The following is a 23,899-nucleotide window of genomic DNA, read 5'->3' as shown; positions in this document are numbered from 1 at the left end:
TTTCTTAGTGGATTTTCAAATTAAATGTTCTACAAATCTTTAGGACTTTAATTGTACTACTAAATAATAAATCTAGTCTTGCATTTGGCATTTAGGGGATAATTCAATTGTCAAAATCACCATTATTCTTATACCTTCTATGGTATTTAGAATTCCACATTTTCTTTCTCTCGGGTCTACTTTCACTTCAGGAATTAATGGTGTTTTTCAAGAATCGACTGGTAAATCCTTCATGGATTAAATCCTTCAAGGATGTTCTCATTCTTAGTGAATAATATTTCTCTTCTATGAGATATATTCTCTACTACATGAGAGATTATTATGTGATATACACAATAAGTAGTGTTATTCACTACAAAGTCATTCGATGACTATTCCTTCTAGGACATGCCCTTCTTGAGACTTCAATAGTCATTCAGGAATATATTATACCTTAGACTTCTTAATACTTGGTATTAGATTTAATTTCTATATGTTGCGATTTCTATTCTTCAGGAACTATATGGATTTTCATAATCCACTTACTAACTGCATATTTCATAATCATTAATTTCATTTGCTAGAGATGTAGCGGGACATTTATTTCTTCTTAGTAGAAGATTCAACCTCAATTGCTTTCCTCATTGACCCGATATAATCGCTACAGGCGACTTTGCCATGAACTTTGTTTTCTAGATCCAGGTTCTCATAAGAGAAACATTTGCAATTATAGAGGGAGCGTTGTCGACAACTATTATTTTCTCCCAATATTCTCACAATGTGAGATTATTCTATCTCTTTGTTATTTCCCAAACAAGAGATGATTTGTTGTTCTGCATATCCAACACTAATGATGCGTGCTCTTAGTGTGTTGGATTTCATGTTCATGATGATCCTCTTCATGAGGTGCTTAACCTTCTTCATGAGGTATTCTCTTCATGAGAATGGAGGAGTTTGTTCCTATTTCATTTGACAAGTATACACTAAACTAGAATCCACATGCGTCCCCATAGATTTTAGCTTAATAGTATATAATACTTAGTTTACTACTAGTAAAAACTTCTGATTTATAACTTCAAGTTACTCCTCTCATTTTTCAAAAATATCTGGCATATACTCTGCTTCATACTTCATAAGAGCATTTGTCAAACTATTGTTTGATTTAGTGCATGAATAGCTTCAAGGAATATTTTTCTCTTATAAGATCATTTTCCTTCTACGGAGATAATATTTGGCATTCAAAATAGGCTTTCTCTCCCCCCTAATGCTAATATTAGATCTTTAAAAGTATAGTTCAAAAGATATCCTCTATCATGGGCTTAAAATAATCAAATTCATGCATCTCCAACTACAAGCGGATGCCCATTCATGTATGCTATGATGAAATTTTATGGGAAACATTCACGCACATATTTAAATATGGGGGTTATTATACACTAAATACAGTGAGCTAGAATACATAAAGTGCACTTAAGAATGTTCAGCATTCCTACAAATTCAGGGTCTCCCCCTAATTTACACATATCATAGTTTTGAAAACTATTTTATTTTCTAGCTTCTTTACTGTTTAGCCAAAACATTGATCCAAGTACTCATACCAAATTCACATGGAATTTCTTCTAGAATTTTCTAATTTTCATTAATGCAAAATTCCTGAAATACCTTTTCTTCATAAATATATCCCAAATCATCATAAGTGTTTTATCTATCAACCCAATTTCCACTATAATCCATCCTATTTAATTGGGTCTCTTCTCCATTTAGCCAATTTTAATTTAAGAAAACCCCCGATCTTAGGCTACTTGGCCCTAAACCAATTTATTGCTTAATATGCGATCCATTGAAAGCAAGATATTTCTTAGTTCAACGGGAACTATAGACATAGCGTACTAGCTAGCCAATCTAATTACGAAGAAAGTGCAAGGTAGCTACTAGCTACATATATAGCTTCTATGCTAATATTCATGCAGGACTGGCGATAGTTGCAGCTCGACGAGAGCACAACATAGTGATATACATTCAAGTGTAATGTGGAATGGATAACAACAAAATACAAAGCTACAAGCTTGCTTGCAATTAACTCGGTCGGAAGGGACATGACTAGGATTTCAAGTCCTGATACATACACTTAAAGATAGATTTAGAAAGACTACGTCTATTAAATATATATTACCCATATTTTCTTACGCCTTTTCCCAAAAATTCCTCCCTCTCATGCTATAGTTACTTCAAGAAGTAATGTGCTTCATGCATCATCTATGGATAATCATTCCCAATTTTTTATTGAATCTAATCATACTTCTAGTATTCATTGGTTGTGGCATGAAATTCATACATTCAGTGTACAAAACATATTCAGTGTAGGACAAACTTCTAGTTTTTTTGGGCTAAAGTATTAAATACTTAGTTTTGGGATTATATAATTTTTTGGCTAAATTGATCCTTCTAAGATCAATTAATATGCCAGTATACTCCAATTGTTCATGTGCTTCTAGAAACTTCAGTTTCCCTTCTACCTCCATGGTAGTAGTGCACAAAGAACTATAACCTTCATGGTTAACTGAGGCTTCTTCGTGGATAAAATTGATGCAAAACTTATTTAGATAGGCAATAGGCAATAAATCATTCTAGGCAAGATTAACATATATTACTACAAGTAAAAATTGCAACTAAGAATATTAAATGATTCGTATTAGTCTTCAAGCTAATAAATAAACCATTAACTCTTCTATGAGTATATGAGAACCACTTAAATCAACAGAAATTAAAACTTAATGCACCACCGCTACTACTAATACTTCTAGATAGTAATTTTAAAGACAAAATAAGTATGTAAGCACATGATTTAAGTTCTCCTAGAGAAACCTTAAAAATTCTTATCCATTCTTACATGTCTTAGCTTCTATACGTGACATTTAGCAGCTTCATGCATGCTTTATTTCATAGTGGTGACATGTAATCATGATCCTTCTAGGAGTGTAACATATGCAAGCATATATCCTGGTTCATAGAGCTTTCTAAAAATTCTAACTCAAATTCTATTTGAGTGATATCTGATAATAAATTCAAATACTTCATGTATTACATTGCTCTTTGATATTATATACACAAGAGACATTTCTTCAAGAAAAATCTTATTTACCATCTTATTTTCTAGACATTCAATACAAAGCTTCAAGCTATTGTTTATAGATCAGCATTATACCTCAATATATAGGCATACAAGCTTGAAAATTCGACTTTCAATGCAATGTATTCTTCTATAATCATAATTTAGGATTGTTCTCATCCAGTGAGTACCACAATGCATTTGTTATTTCTCTCGGCCATATACTCATTCTAGAGAGTAATCACGAAGTATATATCCTGAATTCACTACACTTCAATGGTAGCAAAATGTCCTGCATGGATTTAATAATGACCATAACAAATAATTCTACTATTCAGAGTAATTCCAGGATATTCTTCTTCCTTTAGGGATGCATATATTAACAAAAATTGGACCATGTGCACATAAGCTTACTACATGTAAACAAATAGCAAGGTGCAAAAAGATAGTAGACGGTTATTTAAAATATTCTTAGAAGCGTCCTAGCATTTTCAGGATTATGGTATATGCAAATTTTCAGAATTAATACTAAGTATTCGTTCATCCCAAAAATCCATTATACTAGGAAAAAAATATGAGCGTCTCTCAAAGGTGACAAGTCTAAGATCTGCAGGATTTAGAGATCCCATATACTTTATACCATGTTTTTAGTGTAATCGTTCAAGATTTTATCCTTGCCAATCACATGGTAGAAAATTTATGATGTGTGATAAATAAATGCATTCACAAGAGCATAAAAAATATCAACACAATGCGGTTTAGTGCCGTGAGGACCACGCTAAATTCTGGTGAGGGGTGTGTTGCTTACAGAGTCCCATCAGTGGCAAGAGCCGCAGAGGGACGACAGTAATTCGGTAATTCCTCCTCGTTGCACTTGACGTGCATGGTTGCTGCCAGCCAACCACGCATGTATGCATCGGCAGATATGGCGCGTGGCGTGCGAGCCGCGCGGCCACCTCCTCGTTGGGCTCCGTTGAACTAGCAATGACTTCGAGTCGGCCTCGTGTACGTACGTACTGCGTATTGTGGGCCTTCGGCAGCGTGCAGACTGCGTAATACAAGCTGTGAGGAACCGACATGGCGGCAGATAGTGCAACCTGCAGCGTTGTGCGAGCGCCGGCCGTGTACTTACTGTACCATGGTTCCATGGCACGTGATGCTGACGGGATTCAACCGGAGGATTCAATCAAGCTGCCAGGGCCTGATGAGCTTGCCGGTGGCGTGCAAGCCGCCGACAGCTTCAGCGACACGGCTGTCCGAGCTGCGGCAGTGGCCCGAGTGCTACGGGTTTGGCATGCTGACCTACAGGATCCTGGCCGTGATACATTTATATATTATATTATATAAAAAAAAGGGTGCCAAGACCAACTCCGTTTCGTTGCGTTTAACTTCTTCAGGGAGTCTGCCACATGTCTATGTCCATGCAGGGACAATTTCCATCACAGTTGCTGCTATATGATAAGGTCAGTTTTTGTGTCGTGCTTGGCTTCATGCCATGGCCTTCATGGCGTTAAAAAAACACGTAGATTGAAACACACCACGAACCTTCTGAGGTCCGATCGTTTATATCAATATATATCTTCTACTTATAATTTTTGTTAGCCCTAATACTGGTGACGTTCAAGTCAACATACTTGTATTTGTTCTTGCATGTAGGATGGCGGCAACAACGACTTGCTAGTCGGTGATAGCCTCGGGAACGTTCGCATTTAAAGCCTACAGTTTCGGCGTATTCTGTTCTAGCATGTGTTTGGTGCAAGTTCATCTTGTATACGTGCAAGTATACAGAGTATAGCTGCTGGCATGTGTAGGATATACATGCTACTACGTGCATTGATAACTAGGGCAAAATATTAACCCGGCTCGAGGTCGGGACAAACGCGATTTGCAAGATGCGATTTCATTCCTTATAGGATGTCAATTTGATCTACCTCACAAGCCGCGTAGTGCAGTGGTTAGTAGATACATACCACATTGGATGTTTGGCATTATCGTAGAATTGTCTGCTTGACGACGACGATGCATGTCGATGCAGTGCAGATTAGTTGTAGGTAGAGGTAGCAAATCTATTCCGCTAACAACGTCGGGATGTTGACGTCGTCGAAGTAGTCGCAGTGGTGAAAGGTCCTAATGGCTAGAGGGGGGTGAATAGCCTATTAAAAATTTCTACAACAACACTTAACAAACCGGTTAGACAAATATGAGGCGAAGCAAGTGTTGCGCTAGCCTACTAAAAATGCAAGCCACCTACCACAATTCTAGTTTATATAGTTTCTATCCACACAATAGCTATGACACTACACTAAGTTAGTGTACTCTCAAAAGCTAACTAAAGAGCCACACTAACCAAACTAACAAGCTCTCACAACTAGCTACACTAAAGAGCTTGACAACTAGTTTGCGAGAATGTAAAGAGAGTGAGCAATTTGTTTATACCGCCGTGTCGAAGAAGAAGCCAATCAATCACAAGAATGAATACCAATGAAGACCAATCACCTCAAAATCAAATGATGAGCACGATGTTTTTTTACCGATGTTCACTTGCTTACCAGCAAGCTACTCCTCGTTGTGGTGATTCACTCACTTGGAGGTTCACGAGCTAATTGGCATCACACGCCAAACCCTCAATAGGGTGCCGCACAACCACCACAAGATGAGGATTACATAAGCCACGAGCAATCCACTAGAATACCTTTTTGCTCTCCGCCGGGAAAAGGTTAAGAACCCCTCACAATCACCACAATCGGAGCCGGAGACAATCACCACCCTCCGCTCGACGATCCTCGCTGCTCCAAGCCGTCTAGGTGGCGGCAACCACCAAGAGTAACAAGCAAATCCCGCAGCGAAACACGAACACCAAGTGCCTCTAGATGCAATCACTCAAGCAATGCACTTGGATTCTCTCCTAATCTCACAAAGATGGTGAATCAATGATGGAGATGAGTGAAAGGGCTTTGGCTAAGCTCACAAGGTTGCTATGTTAATGTAAATGGCTAAGAGAGTGAGCTTAAGCCGGCTATGGGGCTTAAATAGAAGCCTCCACGAAATAAAGCCATTGTACCCTTTCACTGGGCACAACACAGGATGATCGGACGCTCCGGTCATATCAACCGGACGTTGGACCTCAGCGTCCGGTCATGCGATGCGTGCCGCGTGTCCCCTCTCTTTAAAAGTTGATCGCCCGATCTCAATGGTCAAGTGATGACCGGACGCTGCAGCTCAAAGTGACCGAACGCTGAACCCCAGCGTCCGGTCATGCTCGACCGGACACACTCAGTGTCCGGTCACTCGGCGACTCCTCTGTGTGCGACCATGTTAGTTTGACCGGACACAGTTAGCCAGCGTCCAGTCGTTTCAGCGCCAGCGTCCGGTCGACGATCGACGCTGCGCTTCTTCTGCTGCTACTGATCGGACGCACCAGTTCTTCAAAGACCAACGTCCGATCACTTACGGTGACCTCCGTCTTTTCTGTCTAGGGCGCCGGTGGCACTGTCGGACTGTCTGCACGCTACGGGCGGACACTCCGTCGGTGAAGTTCCTAACCCTTGCTCAAATGTGCCAACTACCAAGTGTATCACCTTATGCACATGTGTTAGCATATTTTCACAAAATATTTTCAAGGGTGTTAGCACTCCACTAGATCCTAAATGCATATGCAATGAGTTAGAGCATCTAGTGGCACTTTGATAACCGTATTTCGATACGAGTTTCACCCCTCTTAATAGTACGGCTATCAAACCTAAATGTGATCACACTCTCTAAGTGTCTTGATCACCAAAATAAAATAGCTCCTACTATTTATACCTTTGTCTTGAGCCTTTTGTTTTTCTCTTTCTTCTTTTCAAGTCTAAGCACTTGATCATCACCATGGCATCACCATCATCATATTATGATCTTCATTTGCTTCACCACTTGGAATGTGCTACCTATGTCATGATCACTTGATAAACTAGGTTAGCACTTAGGGTTTCATCAATTCACCAAAATCAAACTAGAGCTTTCAATCTCCCCCTTTTTGGTAATTGATGACAACCCTTTTGAATTAAATTTAATTGAATCCATGTTGCTTGTCCAAGCATATTTACCATGTGTAAAAGGATATGGACAAGTTTTATGAATCCCAAATGGTAGCGATTGCTCTCCCTACATATGTGCTAAGAGTTTGGATTATAGCTTGCACATATGCTTAGATAGAAAATATAGGAGACAATGTCTACCAAATGATGCTAAGGTATAAAAGATGGACCTTTAAAGCGTGATACCAATCGGAGTGCACCATTATACCATCCTTAGCACCATGGTTAGCTTGATACCACTTGGAAACACTTGGAAATGAAATCATTAGATATCCTATGCATGCTAGTTTTTCGTTTTATCATTCAAACCTACAACTAGCATACACCACACAAGCATAGATATTGAAATTTAAAACTTGTGCCATGCAGGCAAACATATGGAATGCACATTCAAATGCACCATACAAGTTCATGTGCTTGCTCCCCCTACTTGTGTGCTCAAAAATTTAATTGATCCCTTTCCTTAGTCATATTCCTCCCTCTATGTCAAATTCTTCTCCTTTGTTGTCTTTTCACTGTCTTAGTACACGAATATCTTTGTTTTTCTCTCCATGTACTAATATCTTTGTTTTTCTCTCCATTTACCATCAATGACCACAAAGGTTCAAAATATAGATATGTAGAGATTATCAATGTTAATCAATGGTGTGAGGATCATATTTCCAAATTTGGTTCAATCTAGATCATTTGCCAAAGATATTTAACTCGGTTTGATCCAAGGACAAGCTTCTTCACACCTCCAAATAAGGGTTATCTTGTACCATGTTGAGTTAAACACTTAGAGCTCATTTTCTAGATTAAACACTAGGTTTACAAGGCCACAAATATATCATATGTTACCACTAGATCAAAATAAGTATAGAAGCAATAGTGATACCATATAATCATCAAATTCATTTGATTTTTATTAATGAGCCTATTAAAAGTGAAAGATGTCTAGATGCACTAAACATGTCCTTAGCAAGGATGTATGCCATACCAATCAACTTTTACCTTAGATTGCTCGAAGGAGAGGCATGTCATATAAGTGGAGGGTGCATCAACACATATTTGAGAAATCTAATATGTTCAACTCATTCCTTAGCTTGTAAAACCTTTTCTTATCCAATGACTTGGTAAATATATCGGTAAGTTGATCTTCGGTGTCTACACTCTCAATGCAAATGTTCCTTTTTTGTTGGTGATCTCTTATGAAATGATGGCAGACATCGATGTGCTTTGTTCTTGCATGTTGAACCGGATTGCTGGTCAACTTAATTACACTCTCATTGTCACATAGCAATGGCACTTTCTTGAACTTGATTCCAAAGTCACTTAAAGTGGCCTTCATCAAAAGTATTTGTGCACAACAACTACCGGCAGATATGTATTCGGCTTCGGCAGTTGATAATGCAACACTATTTTGCTTCTTGGATAACCATGAAACAAGTGATCTTTCCAATAATTGACATGTGCCCGAGGTGCTCTTTCTTTCAACTTTGCATCCCACATAATCCGAGTCAGAATAACCAACTAGCTCAAACTTTGCTTCTTTGGGATACCACAAACCAACATTTGGTGTATGCTTCAAGTACCTCAATATTCTTTTTATAGCCTTCAAATGACTTTCTCTTGGTGAGGCTTGAAATCTTACACACATGCATACACTAAACATGGCATCCGGCCTTGATGTGGTCACATAGAATTAGTTTTCAATCATAGACCGATATAATTTTTGGTCCACCATATTTCCACTTGCATCACTATCTAAGTTGCCATTTGTGCCCATTGGTGTACTAATGGTTTTACTATCACTCATGTCAAACTTCTTGATCATGTCCTTGATATACTTGCCTTGACTCACAAATGTACCATTTTTCAATTGCTTGATTTGAAGATCAAGGAAGTAACTCAACTCTCCAATCATGGACATCTCAAACTCATTAGTCATCATCTTTCCAAACTCATCACAAAAATCTTGATTGGTTGATCCAAATACGATGTCATCAACATAGATTTGCAACACAAACAAATCTTTTCCAATCTTCTTGATGAAGAGAGTGGTGTCAACCTTGCTCATCATGAACCCTTTAGAGAGTAGGAAGTCTCTTAATCTCTCATACCATGCTCTAGGTGCTTGCTTCAAGCCATATAATGCCTTCTTCAACTTGTACACATGGTCAGGCTTCTTGTCATCTTCAAAACCGGGAGGTTGCTCAACAAATACTTCTTCATTGATGTAACCATTAAGAAATGCACTCTTAACATCCATTTGATAGAGCTTGATGTTGTGGGCACAAGCATAGGCTAGCAAGATTCTAGTAGCTTCCAATCTAACAACCGGGACATATGTTTCTCCAAAGTCAAGACCTTCAACTTGTGTATAGCCTTGTGCTACCAATCTTGCTTTGTTCCTTACTACTATCCCATCTTGATCTTGCTTGTTTCTAAAGATCCATTTGGTTCCAATCACATTATGTCCCTTTAGTCTCTCTACTAATTCTCATACTTAATTTCTTGTGAAGTTATTTAACTCTTCATGCATAACATTCACCCAATCAACATCCTTCATTGCTTCATCTATCTTCTTTGGTTCAATGGATGACACAAATGAAAAATGCTCACAAAATGAAGCCAATCTTGATCTAGTTTGCACACCTCTTGAAATATCACCAATGATAGTGTCCAATAGATGATCCCTTACAATATTGGTTGATTGGAGGATTGAAACTTGATTGCTTGCACTTGCTTGATCATTGGGTTGAGATGATGTACTAGCCACTTGTACTAACTTTATTTGTATCATCTTGCACATTTGAGTTAGAGAGCCCTTGCACTTGATCATCTTCATCATCATTCACTTGCCTAGGCCTCAATTCACCAACATTTATGTTCTTCATGGCATTTGAAAGTTGAATGCCTCTAACATCTTCCAAGTTCTTATTCTCTACTTGTGAACCCTTGGTTTCATCAAATTCAACATCATGAACTTTTTCAAGAGTACCACTATCCAAATTCCAAACTTCATATGCTTTGCTTGTAGTGGAGTAGTCAAATAGGAATCCTTCATCACATTTCTTGTCAAACTTGCCCAATCTAGTGCCTTTATTCAAGATATAACATTTGCAACCAAAGACCCAAAAATATGTAATGTTGGGCTTTCTACCATTCGATAGCTCATATGGTGTCTTCTCTTTCAATGGGTGACAATAGAGGTGGTTGCTACAATAACAAGCCATGTTGATAGCTTTGGCCCAAAAAGATTGACTAACATTATACTCACTAAGCATAGACCTTGTCATATCAATAAGTGTTCTATTTTTCCTCTCAACAAGGCCATTTGATTATGGAGTGTACTTGGCCGAGAATTGATGTCTAATTCCAAATTCATCACACAACTCATCAATTCTAGTATTCTTGAACTCACTATCATTGTCACTTCTAACTCTCTTGATGGTTGTTTTAAACTCATTATGAATGCCCTTGACAAATGATTTGAATATTGCAAACACATCACTCTTGTCCACTAGAAAGAATACCCATGTGTATCTAGTGTAATCATCTACTATCACAAAGTCATATTTGTTACCACCAATGCTAATGTATTGTGTTGGCCCAAACAAATCCATGTGTAATAACTTAAATGCTTTACTAATGCTCATCATGCTTTTCTTAGGATGTGTGTTTTCAACTTGTTTTCCGGCTTAATAAGAGCTACAAAGCTTATCTTTTTTAAACACAACATCTTTCAAGCCTCTAACCAAGTCATGCTTAACCAATCTATTCAATTGTTTCATTTCAACATGACCAAGCCTTCTATGCCATAACCAACCCATGCTAGACTTAGTGAACAAGCATGTAGACAATCTAGCATCACTAGCATTGAAATCAACCAAGTATAGATTCTCATATATAAATTCTTTGAAGATCAAATTAGAGCCATCTACACTTATGATCTCTACATCATCTACCCCAAATATGCATTTGAATCTAAGATCACACAATTGAGCCATGGATAGCAAATTGAAGTTCAAGCTCTCTACTAGCAACACATTAGATATGCTCATGTCATTGGATATTGTAATCTTACCAAGCCCTTTGACCTTATCTTTGCCATTATCACCAAATATAATACTATCATAACCATCATTGCCATTGGTGTTGATTGAGTTGAACATTCTTGCATCACCGGTCATGTGTTGAGTGCACCCACTATCAAGAACCCAATGCCTTCCTCTAGCTTTGTAATTGACCTATAAAAGAAGATTAATTCCTTTTAGGTACCCAAACTTGCTTAGGTCCTTGAAGGTTAGTTACTAAGCTCTTTGGTACCTAAATGGCTTTCTTCTTTGAGCCCATCCATAGTTTACCAATGAACTTAGTCTTTACACCATTTGCACCCTTGGTAAGTGCATAGAAAGAATCAAGCTTAATGGAGGATACATTAGCATGTGACTTATTGTTCACGCACTTTTGCTCTACATGACCAACTTGCTTGCAACTAGTGCAAAATCGATCATTGTTCTTCACAAAACTAGTCTTATGAGGAGCAAAGGCCGCCTTGTCTTTCTTGAGGGTATAGCCCAATCTCTCTTTATAGAGAGAAGCTCTTTGGCTACCCAAGCATATAAGCAAGCGGTCCTTACCACCATAGGCCTTGGCCAAGGTGTGAGTGAGCTTATTGACCTCCTTCTTAAGGTTCTCATTCTCAACCATTAGTGAGGCATCACAAGTGAGACCATCACTACTAGATGAGGTGGAAGTAGAAGTACTATAAGGAGGGTTAGTGGGAGAAACAATGATAGGCATAGATAATGATTCATCAATTATATCACAAGTTAAGCCTACATTGCAAGTTTCAACATACTTCTTTTTATTTTGCTCATTAAGCAAAGAGGAATGAGATTTTTTAAGCTTCTTGTGAGCCTTGCCAAGCTTCCCATAAGCTTCCTCTAGCCTCTCATGAGTTGCTTTGAGCTCATCAAGGGTTTGCTTAAGGGCTTTTACCTCCTTATTCAAGCTCTTGCATTCCCTTCTCTTAATGTTAAAGTGTTCTTTAGCATCTTCTAGCATGTCAAATAATTCATCTTTAGTAGGTTCATCATCATCACTATCACTATCATTTTTATTTTTATTTTCGTTATCATGTTCTTCATCACTTTCATCATCATAAATTTGTACCTTAGTGGCCTTAGCCATGAAGCATGATGGAGTGTCGAAGAGAGAAGGCTTCTCATTGATTGCAATGCTTGCAAGTGCCTTCTTGGTGGTCTTGTCATCATCACTATCATCATCATCACTTGAGGAAGCATCACTATCCCAAGTGACCACATATGAACCACCCTTCTTCTTCTTGAAGGTCATCTTGTCCTTCTTCTCTTTCTTTTCCTTCTTGTCCTTCTTGTTCTTCTTGTTGTCATCATCATTGTTGCTATTGTATGGACATTGAGCAACAAGATGATCTTTGCTTTCACACTTGAAGCACATTCTTGACTCTTCTTTGTTCTTGGATGAAGACTTCTTTCTTCTAGCATGGTAGCCCTTCTTCATCATGAACTTGCCAAATTTCTTTACAAAGAGAGCCATCTTCTCATCATCATCATCATCATCCCATGAGCCATCATATTCACTTGATGTTTCTTGCTTTGCCTTGCCCTTGGATGATGTGGCTTTGAATGCCACACTCTTCTTCTTCTCATCTTTCTTCTCCTTCTTTTCTTCCTTCTCATCATCATCTCTATATGTATCATCGGTCATTATATCTTCCAACACTTGGTTTGATGTCATGGTGTCCAAACCACTCCTCACTAGAATAGTGACCAATGTGCCAAATCTTGACGGTAAGCATCTTAAGAACTTGTGGGAGAAGTCCTTATCATTCACCTCTTCTCCAGTGCTTTGAGATCATTGACAAGCACTTGAAGCCTATAAAACATCTCTGGCACACTCTCATCCTCCTTCATCTTGAAGCTTGCAAACTTCTCTTTAAGAATATATGCCTTTGCACCCTTCACGGCTTGAGTTACTTCAAATGATTCCTCTAATTTCTTCTACACCTCATGAGTCATCTCAATATTCTTGATTTGCTCAAATGTTCTCTCATTAATTGCATCATGAATGACAATTAGAGCAATGTCATTGTTTTGGAGAAGCACTTCTTCGGCCGCGGTGGGATTCTCGAGATCATCAATCTTAATTTTGGTTTCTACCACCTTCCACACTTTTCTATTGATTGACTTGATGTGTGTGGTTATCTTTGATTTCCAATATGAATAATTTGTGCCATTAAATTGGGGTGGCTTCTTGGTGTTGTTGATTTGAGTAATTTTTTACACCGAAGGTTGTTAAGCCTCAAATCACGGTGACCTCGGCTCTGATACCACTTGAAAGGTCCTAATGGCTAGAGGGAGAGGGGTGAAAAGCCTATTAAAAATTTCTACAACAACACTTAACAAACCGGTTAGATAATTATGAGGCGAAGCAAGTGTTGCGCTAGCCTAATAAAAATGCAAGCCACCTACCACAATTCTAGTTTATATAGTTTCTATCTACACAATAGCTATGACACTACACTAAGTTAGTGTGCTCTCAAAAGCTAACTAAAGAGCCACACTAACCAAACTAACAAGCTCTTACAACTAGCTACACTAAAGAGCTTGACAACTAGTTTGCGATAATGTAAAGAGAGTGAGCAATTTGTTTATACCGCCGTGTCGAAGAAGAAGCCAATCAATCACAAGAATGAATACCAATGAAGACCAATCACCTCGAAATCAAATGATGAACACAATGATTTTTTTACCGAGGTTCACTTGCTTGCCGACAAGCTACTCCTTATTGTGGCGATTCACTCACTTGGAGGTTCACGAGCTAATTGGCATCACACGCCAAACCTTCAATAGGGTGCCGCACAACCACCACAAGATGAGGATCACACAAGCCATGAGCAATCCACTAGAGTATCTTTTGGCTCTCCGTCGGGGAAAGGTCAAGAACCCCTCACAATCACCACGATCGGAGCCAGAGACAATCATCTCCCTCCGCTCGACGATCCTCGCTGCTCCAAGCCGTCTAGGTGGCGGCAACCACCAAGAGTAACAAGCGAATCCCATAGCGAAACACGAACACCAAGTGCCTCTAGATGCAATCACTCAAGCAATGCACTTGGATTCTCTTCCAATCTCACAAAGATGATGAATCAATGATGGAGATGAGTGAGAGGGCTTTGGCTAAGCTCACAAGGTTGCTATGTCAATGTAAATGGCTAAGAGAGTTAGCTTGAGCCGGCTATGGGGCTTAAATAAAAGCCCCCATGAAATAGAGCCGTTGTACCCCTTCACTAGGCATAACACGGGGTGACCGGACGCTCCGGTCATATCGACCGGAGCTGGACCTCAGCGTCCGGTCACGCGATGCGTGCCGCGTGTCCCCTCTCTTCAAAAGTTGATCGCCCGATCTCAACGGTCAAGTGATGACCGGACGCTGAACCACAACGTCCTGTCGTTTTCAGTAAGCATCCAGAGGCGACTTTTTACGACCGGGCGCGTCCGGTCATGCTCGACCGGACACACTCAACGTCCGGTCACTCGGCGACTCCTCTATGCGCGACCATGTCAGTGTGACCGGACGCAGCCAGCCAGCGTCTGGTCGTTTCAGCGCCAGCGTCCGGTCGACGACCGACGCTGCGCTTCTTCTGTTGCTACTGACCGGACGCACCGGTCCTTCAGAGACCAGCATCCGGTCACTTACAGTGATCTCCGTCTTTTCTGTCTAGGGCGCCGGTGGCACCGTCGGACTGTCCGCACGCTACGGGCGGACACTTCGCCGGTGAAGTTCCTAACCCTTGCTCAAATGTGCCAACTACCAAGTGTATCACCTTGTGCACATGTGTTAGCATATTTTCACAAACATTTTCAAGGGTGTTAGCACTTCACTAGATCCTAAATGCATATGAAATGAGTTAGAGCATCTAGTGGCACTTTGATAACCGCATTTCGATACGAGTTTCACCCCTCTTAATAGTACGGCTATCAAACCTAAATGTGATCACACTCTCTAAGTGTTTTGATCACCAAAACAAAATAGCTCCTACTATTTATACCTTTGCCTTGAGCCTTTTGTTTTTCTCTTTCTTCTTTTCAAGTCTAAGTACTTGATCATCACCATGGCATCACCATCATCATGTCATGATCTTCATTTGCTTCACCACTTGGAATGTGCTACCTATGTCATGATCACTTGATAAACTAGGTTAACACTTAGGGTTTCATCAATTCACCAAAACTAAACTAGAGCTTTCAAGCGGGACGGCGATGGTACAAGCGCCGGCATCGAAGAACGGTGACAGCTTCAACGACGATGTTGACGAAGAGCTTGTCGTGCTGATAACATGTTATAAAACATGTTGCCAGCGGATAGGATCTTTCCCTCTCCGTCTCTCATGATCAACATAGTAGATAAAAATAGAACACATAGACATAAGATAGGGAGACTATTCTTTATTCCTCTGAATATTGGTGATTACAACATAGATCTCCCACGTATATATAGCCCTGTCAAGGTATAAGAGTTTTGATAAGAGCCCACGTACAAACGGACTAAGATTATGATTTCTCCTTCTCGTTTCCTTCTAGGATATAATCCGTATGTTTTACAATAGATTAATCTTGTTAGAATTGCTAAGATAGAGCCCTCAGTCAAATCACAACCATAGCCGGCAGTAGTGCTGCCACTATCACAACCGTGTTTCTCAATTCCATAGAGAGAGCGCGGAAATCTCACACAAGATACCTGTTCTAGCTCAACTGGGATTACCTTTGCTTTTATGTGGACTGTGGAATTGCTGAGAGGTGGATAGGGTACCTCTGTATTCCTGTATGAGTTAGGACCTGGGAGAAAGTATTTTATCCACTAATAGATCGAAATATATGGTGCTTACTTAGTAACAGCTTATGAGAAGCTCCAGTAGAGCACAATTTTGTAGAGGGCCACTCCAACTGATATGGCGACTAGTCTATATGTTGGAGTTCCCATACTTTTAGATAAATTGGACTCATATTTATACCATTGATATGATAACCAGTTAAATCACACCAAATTGGCCTCCATTTTCTGTAGGATTCATCCAGGAATGTATTCTGCTTAATATGGATTTAGCTTACACCGTTCTTCCTGTTGTTCAAACACTGAAGACTTCTTTGTTCTCCCTTGCAGATGGCATGATGCTGGAACTTATGACGTGAACACAAAAACCGGTGGAGCAAATGGTTCGATTAGATATGAGGAAGAGTACACCCATGGTTAAAATGCTGGTTTAAAGATTGCTATCGATCTCCTTGGTATGCATTGTTTATACTCAATACGATACTGGATGCCTATGCAATAATATTATATCAACCTATAAACTATGTATGAGCTAATTGAACGAGGATTTCAAAGAAATCAATTTGCACCTTTTACTAGTTTCTTTCTGATTAACTGAAGCTCCTTTTTTGTGGCTGTGGGTTTTCTGCTATCTTCAAGGTCAGATAACAAATATTGGATTTTCATGTCAATTATTCTGGGATGATAAATTGAAAAAGTTATATAGTATGCTTTTAGATGCTTAGGAATTAGGAAAGAAGTCCTCCCATAAATATCTACTTGGTCAGAACTATTAGTTTGTAGGTCTATGACTTGTCATGCAGACATGCAGTTAGACTATGTACTCATGACAATGGTTCACTGTATACCATAAAGCCTTAAATGTAAAATCAGAAGTGTCTCAGTCAGAGCAACTGCAGTTTATGAGAATGCTACTTCGTTTGTTAATCGCACTCCATGTGGGATGATGGTGATTTGTATTTCTTGTTTTCTTCTGTATTCGTTCACTGCTGAAATAACTGAAATCAGTACTATTGCTTATTCAATTGTCTTTTGTTTCCCTCTAGAGCCTTTCAAAGCAAAGAATCCAAAGATAAAATATGCAGACCTTTATCAGGTAATTTGGGATCACCTTGAATTTGCTCTTCTATTTGATGTCTGGCTTTTTTTTAACCTTGCCAGGATTGGGCTTTTTAATCCTGTTGGGAAGGGTGAAACTCTGGATTCAATATAAATACTAACCTACTTGCAATTATAAACAGCTTGCTGGAGTGGTTGCAGTTGAAGTGACCGGGGGGACAACTGTTGAGTTTGTTCCTGGCAGACGTGTATGTAGAAAAGAACATTCCTTCATGATTGGATTCATCTTTCCTGATGTTCACTCTTTAACTGGTTGACATTAATCAGGATTCGTCATTCGTCAGTGTGCCCCCGTGAAGGGCGTCTGCCGGATGCTAAGAAAGGTACTATTTACTACCTTGGGCTGTACTTGTGTGGTTGTAATTGTAACATGTCATGTATCCTAACTCTTTTAACGTGTTTATTTTGGAAGTTTGAGAGGGAAGGAAGGAAGTATGGTACTTGTGTTATTCATGTGTCAAACCTTCTTGTTGCTTCTCAGCATCAAACTGTTATGTGTATCCGCCTATCTGGGCTCCATGTCTGCATGGATTTCTTACATGAAGTTTTATTAAACAATATAGATATCATTTTCTATTAGGAGCTGTTCCTGCCTTTCTTCATATAACTAGTACTATATGCAACATGCGTCTATATCCAGCTTTGGTAATTTTTATCCTCATGGTTTGGTGTTATTTTGAAGTGCGGACTGGTGCAAGCGGTAGAGTCTTACCGCCTGTAACCGGAAGGTCCCGGGTTTGAGTCGCGGTCTCCTCGCTTTGCACAGGCAAGGGTGTAAGGCTTACCACTGACACTCTTCCCCAGACCCCGCACAGAGCGGGAGCTCTCTGCACTGGGTACGCCCTTTTTTTATGGTTTGGTGTTATTCTGTACTTATTATTTGATCATATCTGTTGCTAATGTACATCTCTTGGTTTTTTAGCTTCTTTGCATGAATAGGTGCACCACATCTGAGGGACATCTTTTATCGAATGGGCTTATCGGACAGATATTTTAGCTCTGTCAGGGGGGCATACTCTGATAATTTTTTATAGTCTCTGAAAGAATTCCTCATTTGTTCATAAGTGCATCTTAATACCTTTGTTCTTTTAGGGAAGGGCTCATACTGAGAGGTCTGGATTCGAAGGTGCCTGGACAAAAGAGCCTCTTAAGTTTGATAATTCATACTTTCTGTAAATTATACACCGCGTGTGTGTCGTACCGTCGTGTATGATATCATACACGACGGTACGACGATTTGTTTGTTCCGTCCACCTCAAAATACTAACCGCAGCAAGCATGCGGAGTTGGTTCGGGAGTGGGTGCACCAACGACAGACGACACCCGGCACGTGCGGATGAGGGCACCGTCCCGCTGCAGTATCCCCCCATTATAAACACATGATGACGCTGGAGTTCACCAACCTGAGTGTCTGACTGTCTGCCTACCTGGATGAATCTGAAACTGGCGGCGATATATGCTGCTAGCTGGCAGCTCTGTAAAGTAGTACATATCCAGTCACGTTTGTGTATGTTGACTCTCCGGATTAGGCTCTGTTTGTTTGTAATAAACCACCTAAAAGCATAGCCTCCTGTATTAGATTAGGATGCAAGGTCAAGGACGGCAAACAGACAAAAGGCACACGTGTTTAGTTAGTGTGAGGAAGGATATATATGACGACACTGACACGGACCCCCGGCCAGTTCACCGCGCCCGGCGCGCATCAACTTTGTTGTATCATGCACTGCCCGTGGCACGACGATCGACCACCTAACTCTTGAAAACTCCATCACCAGGAATACAAATCGTGAGGCTGAATATTCACGGTCATTGCTTAGAAATTGGAATGCGTGGATGAATGCATGTAACGTGACACTGAACTGTTTGGAGTTTGAAGCTAGCCACGGATGAGGGGAGGGCCAGACGTCCAGACCTACCACCACGCATGAATCCATCACCCAAAGAATGTGTTTGGTAGGCAGTAGGATCGGACGGCACATGGCAGGGCGAAGGGAGTAGTTTCGACTTTGGAGCGTTGCGGGACCGGCCGGCCAGCCGACCGAACTGATTCATCGGCGGCGACCTGTCGCCGTCGTGTGTCGTCCCTGACGGTCCAGTTCAGTGCGGTGCAGGTGCAGCAGGGGCGATCGAAATGGCTCCTCCGATCGATCAACGAGGTGCTTGGTAGGTGCTAACGTACGGCAATGCGAAAAAAGATTGAGACGATTCGGTCCATTGTTTGGTTGGTTGGTACACTGATCATTTGCGCAGGTTTGCGCAAATCCAGTTCAAGGTTTTCGTCGGGCCGTGATAGTTCCTCCTAACGAGACAGGCAGACAGGACCTGATCGGTGCACCTATTTTGTACGACCTCCGCCAAAAAAAAAATACAATTCTCGAATTTCCACGAGTCAAACAGCACGTACTTATTCACTGCCTCCATCCACAAAAAATGCAATTCTCGAATTTCCAAGAGTCAAACAACCTGAGTCTTGACTAAATTTATATAAAAAATACAAACATTTGTGATACAAAATAAATATCATTAAATTAATTATAGAATATACTTTTATAATAAATTAATTTTAAGACATAAATGTTAATATTATTTACTATAAATGGTCAAACTTAAGCTCGATTGACCCATAATTGCATTCTTTTGGGAACGAATGGTGTAGTATTTTTTTAAGCAAACAGAGTGAGTAGTATTATATAGGCGAGTTGTAATGCAACTCACGTCTTGTTGTATGTTTTTTTTTATGAAACTAGAGCGGCTGAAACCCAGTATAGACTTGAAATTGGACTCCGTACCATTGTTACATAAACGTGTGCGATTCTAACTTATATGGGCATGGATTGCGAGTTCAGTAGCATAGCGCACACGAGACAAGGAGAGACTAGGTGCATTATGGGAAATAAAAAAGATGGATGAACGAATTCATTTAATCTTTAATATTAAAGTATATATATGTATATATATATATACATATATACATATATACATATACTTTAATACACACACACAAAGATATAGATGTTGTCGTAGATAGATATAGATGTAGATGTAGATACATATATAGATGTAGATGTAGATGTAGATATACACACTGTTCGCTTGATCGTATCAGCGATGCTTATCAGCCATGATACAGTGTTTTTCTCTCACAACAAAACAGCATCAGTCGACTTATAAGCCACATAAACGATCAAGCGAATAGGGTAGATACATATACAGATATAGATGTAGATACATATATAGATGTAGATGTAGATATAGATATGGATATATAGATTGAATTATATATATAATATTCTTTGGTTTCATTTCATCTATATATATATAGATTAAATTATATATAATCTTGCGACTAAATTGTATATTATTTTTATGTGTTTATATAGTCTTCTTTGGTTTCATTACATCTACCAACAGAGAGTGTGTGTATAGTCCCGTCCTTGAGTAGTGGTTTGCCACGCACGGCAATATCCACACAAAACAAGGTGCTGCGTGTTCCGTTCCTAGATACATATAACAACTACTGTACATCATACACGTGAACACGTCGAAGACTGAAGAGGGTCACGGCAGAAGTTTTTCCGTGAGCTGCTGCAACAAGAATTTCAGTTCTACTGACGACAATCAGCGCTGCCGCTGGCCTACCGTGCTAAACGCGGGTCGGGTCGTCGGGCCGTTTCCGTCCCGTCCCGTCAACTCACACCCACACCCAGACCGCCAGGCGCCCAGGCCCTGCAACCCAACCCAACCCAACCCAACGTTTGCCCACCTACGGACAGTCGGTTCGCTTACTCGTATTTAATTTATTAATTAATAAATAATATTTTTTTAATATCAAATCAGTCAACAATATTTTTCATGACCTTAACTTGTAAGCCCAAACCAGCCTAAACCACCAGCGCGCAACTCCCTTTCCTTCCCCCTCATATCTCATTTCTCGCCGCTGCCAACCAACCGCCTATAAAACCCGCGCCCCCGCTCACCCACTACCTGACTTCTCCAATCCAATCGCGGAGCTCGCTCCCCTGCCCTGCCGTGCCCAGCCCAGCCCAGCCGCCACCCGCCGCCGGCCGCTCCCGCTCCCGTTCCGGTTTCCGACACAGCAAGGCCAAAGCGAAAGCGAAGCAGCAAGCAGAGACCGATGGGGCGTTCGCCGTGCTGCGAGAAGGCGCACACGAACAAGGGCGCGTGGACCAAGGATGAGGACGACCGCCTGGTGGCGTACGTCCGCGCGCACGGCGAAGGGTGCTGGCGGTCCCTGCCCAAGGCGGCGGGCCTGCTGCGCTGCGGCAAGAGCTGCCGCCTCCGCTGGATCAACTACCTCCGCCCCGACCTCAAGCGCGGCAACTTCACCGCCGACGAGGACGACCTCATCATCAAGCTGCACAGCCTCCTCGGGAACAAGTACGTGCCGCCTCTGCTCCCTACTCTCACTGGTTGCCTCGCTCTGCTGGCTTCATCGGCGCCACCCAACCAAGCTGAACATCCGATCAATCAATTGCCTGCAGGTGGTCGCTCATCGCCGCGCGGCTCCCGGGGCGGACGGACAACGAGATCAAGAACTACTGGAACACGCACATCCGGCGGAAGCTGCTTGGCAGGGGCATCGACCCCGTCACGCACCGACCCATCGCCGGCGCCGGCGCCGGCGCCGGCGCCGGCGCCGTGACCACCATCTCGTTCCAGCCCAACCCCAACGCTGCCGCCGCCGCAGCAGCGCAGGCGCCACAGCAGCCGATCAAGGCGGAGGCGACGGCCGTCAAGGCGCCCAGGTGTCCCGACCTCAACCTCGACCTCTGCATCAGCCCGCCGTGCCAACAGCAGGAGGAGGACGACGAGGAAGACGAGGAGCTGGACCTCAAGCCCGCTGTCGTCGTCAAGCGGGAGGTGCTGCAGGCCGGCCACGGCGGCGGCCTCTGCTTCGGATGCAGCCTGGGCATCCAGAAGGGAGCCCCCGGGTGCAGCTGCAGCAGCAGCAACAGCCACCACTTCTTGGGGCTCAGGGCCGGCATGCTCGACTTCAGAGGCCTTGAGATGAAGTGAATGATCGATCGAAATGGCCAGCCGAATTCTTCTCTTTTGTTACTTTGGTTCTTGCCGTGTTGGATTTGGGTAGGGTAGCTAGTTGGTTAGCAGTTTTTATTAGTAGGAGGAGAGAGAGTGCAGGATGAGGAGGAGAGCCAAGACGGCGAGGAGGATTCGTGGCTCGTGTCACTACTCACTACTACCTCAGAGAGCACAGTGGTAGAGAATAATTCCTCCCTGCTCACTCTTCCCATTTTGTGTAAAAAAAAAATCCCCTGGCTACCTGAATGAATGTCAGGAATAATCATATATACTCTGATGCTAGCTAGCAGTAGCAGGAAGGTAGTACATGTAAATTTTCAGCCTCAACGTCTGTTTTGTGGAGAACATATAAAACAAGAGTCGATACAGAGCGTATGCTCTGTTCTCTGAATACCAGATCCTCCCTCTGTTAGTATTCCAGATTGTATACGCTGTGGCATGTGCTTTGCTTACCCATTGGCCACTGGTTCTCCAGATTTAGCCGTCCAATCATGGTGCGCTTAGCTTATCTGACCTGACCACACAGCCTGCATGATCGCTAAAGACACTTGTGTTTATTGGCCATGCAAAAGATCTTGGACCTGCTATACTAGAATTGTTCTGCTGGGTCTCAAGAGCACTTTCTTCCCGGATCCTTTGCCTTCTGCTAGTGGTAAAAAGAAAAGTGTCCCTGACCCGTCGAGAGAAAAAGAGGGACGAAAGGAAAGATCAACGGAACAGTTAGCGAGGTGAAGCTCCAGCAGCAGGAGCGCGTCTCCTCCTCTTTGTGAGGTCGCCATCGTTTCGGGCGAGCGGTGGCAAGTAGCCGGTGAGAGTAGAATGCTGCAGCAGCGACAAGGAAAAGCAGCGGCTTCGGGTGGCCGAACCGAACGGGCACAGGTCGCTGTCGCCGCCGTGAATGCGGTGATGGATAAGCATAGGAGGATTATTTGATAAAGGGAATCATGAAATCGAACTAATTTATATATAAAACTAAATTAATTTGAAGGATCACGATTCTTGCAAAATCCCTACGTTCCAGACACGCCCGGAAGCTTTCGAGCGTTCAGGACACGGAACGAACAACAGGGATGAAGCCTGAATGGCAGGACGCCACGCGCCCAAGAGATTTCGCGGCGAACTGCAGACAAGCAGTCAGAGGGAGACGGTGCATCGACACGCTGCTCTGCTGCCATTTTTCTTTCTTTCGGGGTACACAAGTACAATCCTTTTTTTTTCGAAAGGCGGCAAAATTTTTATTAGACGAGAAAAAATAAAAAATAAAAAGGGGTTACGGCATTACAACAACGAGCCGAGAGCTCGTGACCACTCCGGCACTGAGAAAAGACCACTCAACTCTGTAGACTACCAAAGGAGTAAAAGACCGAAAAACAACTACCCAAACTGCCACCTTGAGAGAAAACACAAAAAAACGCAACAGGAAGAAAAAATACTGCTACTAACTGGCTTCCACATTTGGTCACGTGGCCCACTGATATTGATCGACCTCTTCTTTGCGTAAGTAAGCCACGTCTCTTGCCTGTAAACTTTTGTTTTGAAATGTTCTTCTATTTCTCTCTTTCCATATATTCCACCAAAAATATATCATTAATCCATTAAAACCTCTCCTACGAGCTCTGTCTATCTTCACTCGACATTTGCGCCAGTAACTATGCAACGACCCATTAGTACCAAGCGTATCAATGATTGACAA

At 41.6% G+C, this 23,899-nt stretch overlaps 1 protein-coding gene and 1 pseudogene across 1 annotated transcript; both read left to right on the top strand.

Moving 5' to 3' along the window:
• The window catches only part of LOC136469607 (probable L-ascorbate peroxidase 8, chloroplastic), a 42,227-nt pseudogene extending 24,043 nt beyond the window's left edge, over nucleotides 1-18,184 (top strand).
• Nucleotides 18,185-21,149: 2,965 nt separating this feature from the next.
• LOC136473008 (myb-related protein Zm38-like) lies at nucleotides 21,150-22,633 on the top strand. Its single transcript, XM_066470707.1, has 2 exons — nucleotides 21,150-21,543; nucleotides 21,648-22,633. Exons 1-2 carry the CDS (start codon nucleotides 21,281-21,283, stop codon nucleotides 22,180-22,182), a joined length of 798 nt encoding a protein of 265 aa, XP_066326804.1. The 5' UTR covers nucleotides 21,150-21,280; the 3' UTR covers nucleotides 22,183-22,633.
• Nucleotides 22,634-23,899: the final 1,266 nt, after the last annotated feature.

The sequence above is a fragment of the Miscanthus floridulus genome, chromosome 8 (genome assembly GCF_019320115.1).
Source record: "Miscanthus floridulus cultivar M001 chromosome 8, ASM1932011v1, whole genome shotgun sequence".
Lineage (NCBI taxonomy): Eukaryota > Viridiplantae > Streptophyta > Magnoliopsida > Poales > Poaceae > Miscanthus > Miscanthus floridulus.
This window is presented reverse-complemented; position numbering and strand designations above follow the sequence as displayed.

Coding starts and splice junctions, on each gene's coding strand:
- LOC136473008 (XM_066470707.1), top strand. CDS start 21,281: ATGGGGCGTTCGCCGTGCTGCGAGAAGGCGCACACGAACAAGGGCGCG. Junction 21,544..21,647: donor CACAGCCTCCTCGGGAACAA/GTACGTGCCGCC, acceptor AATTGCCTGCAG/GTGGTCGCTCATCGCCGCGC.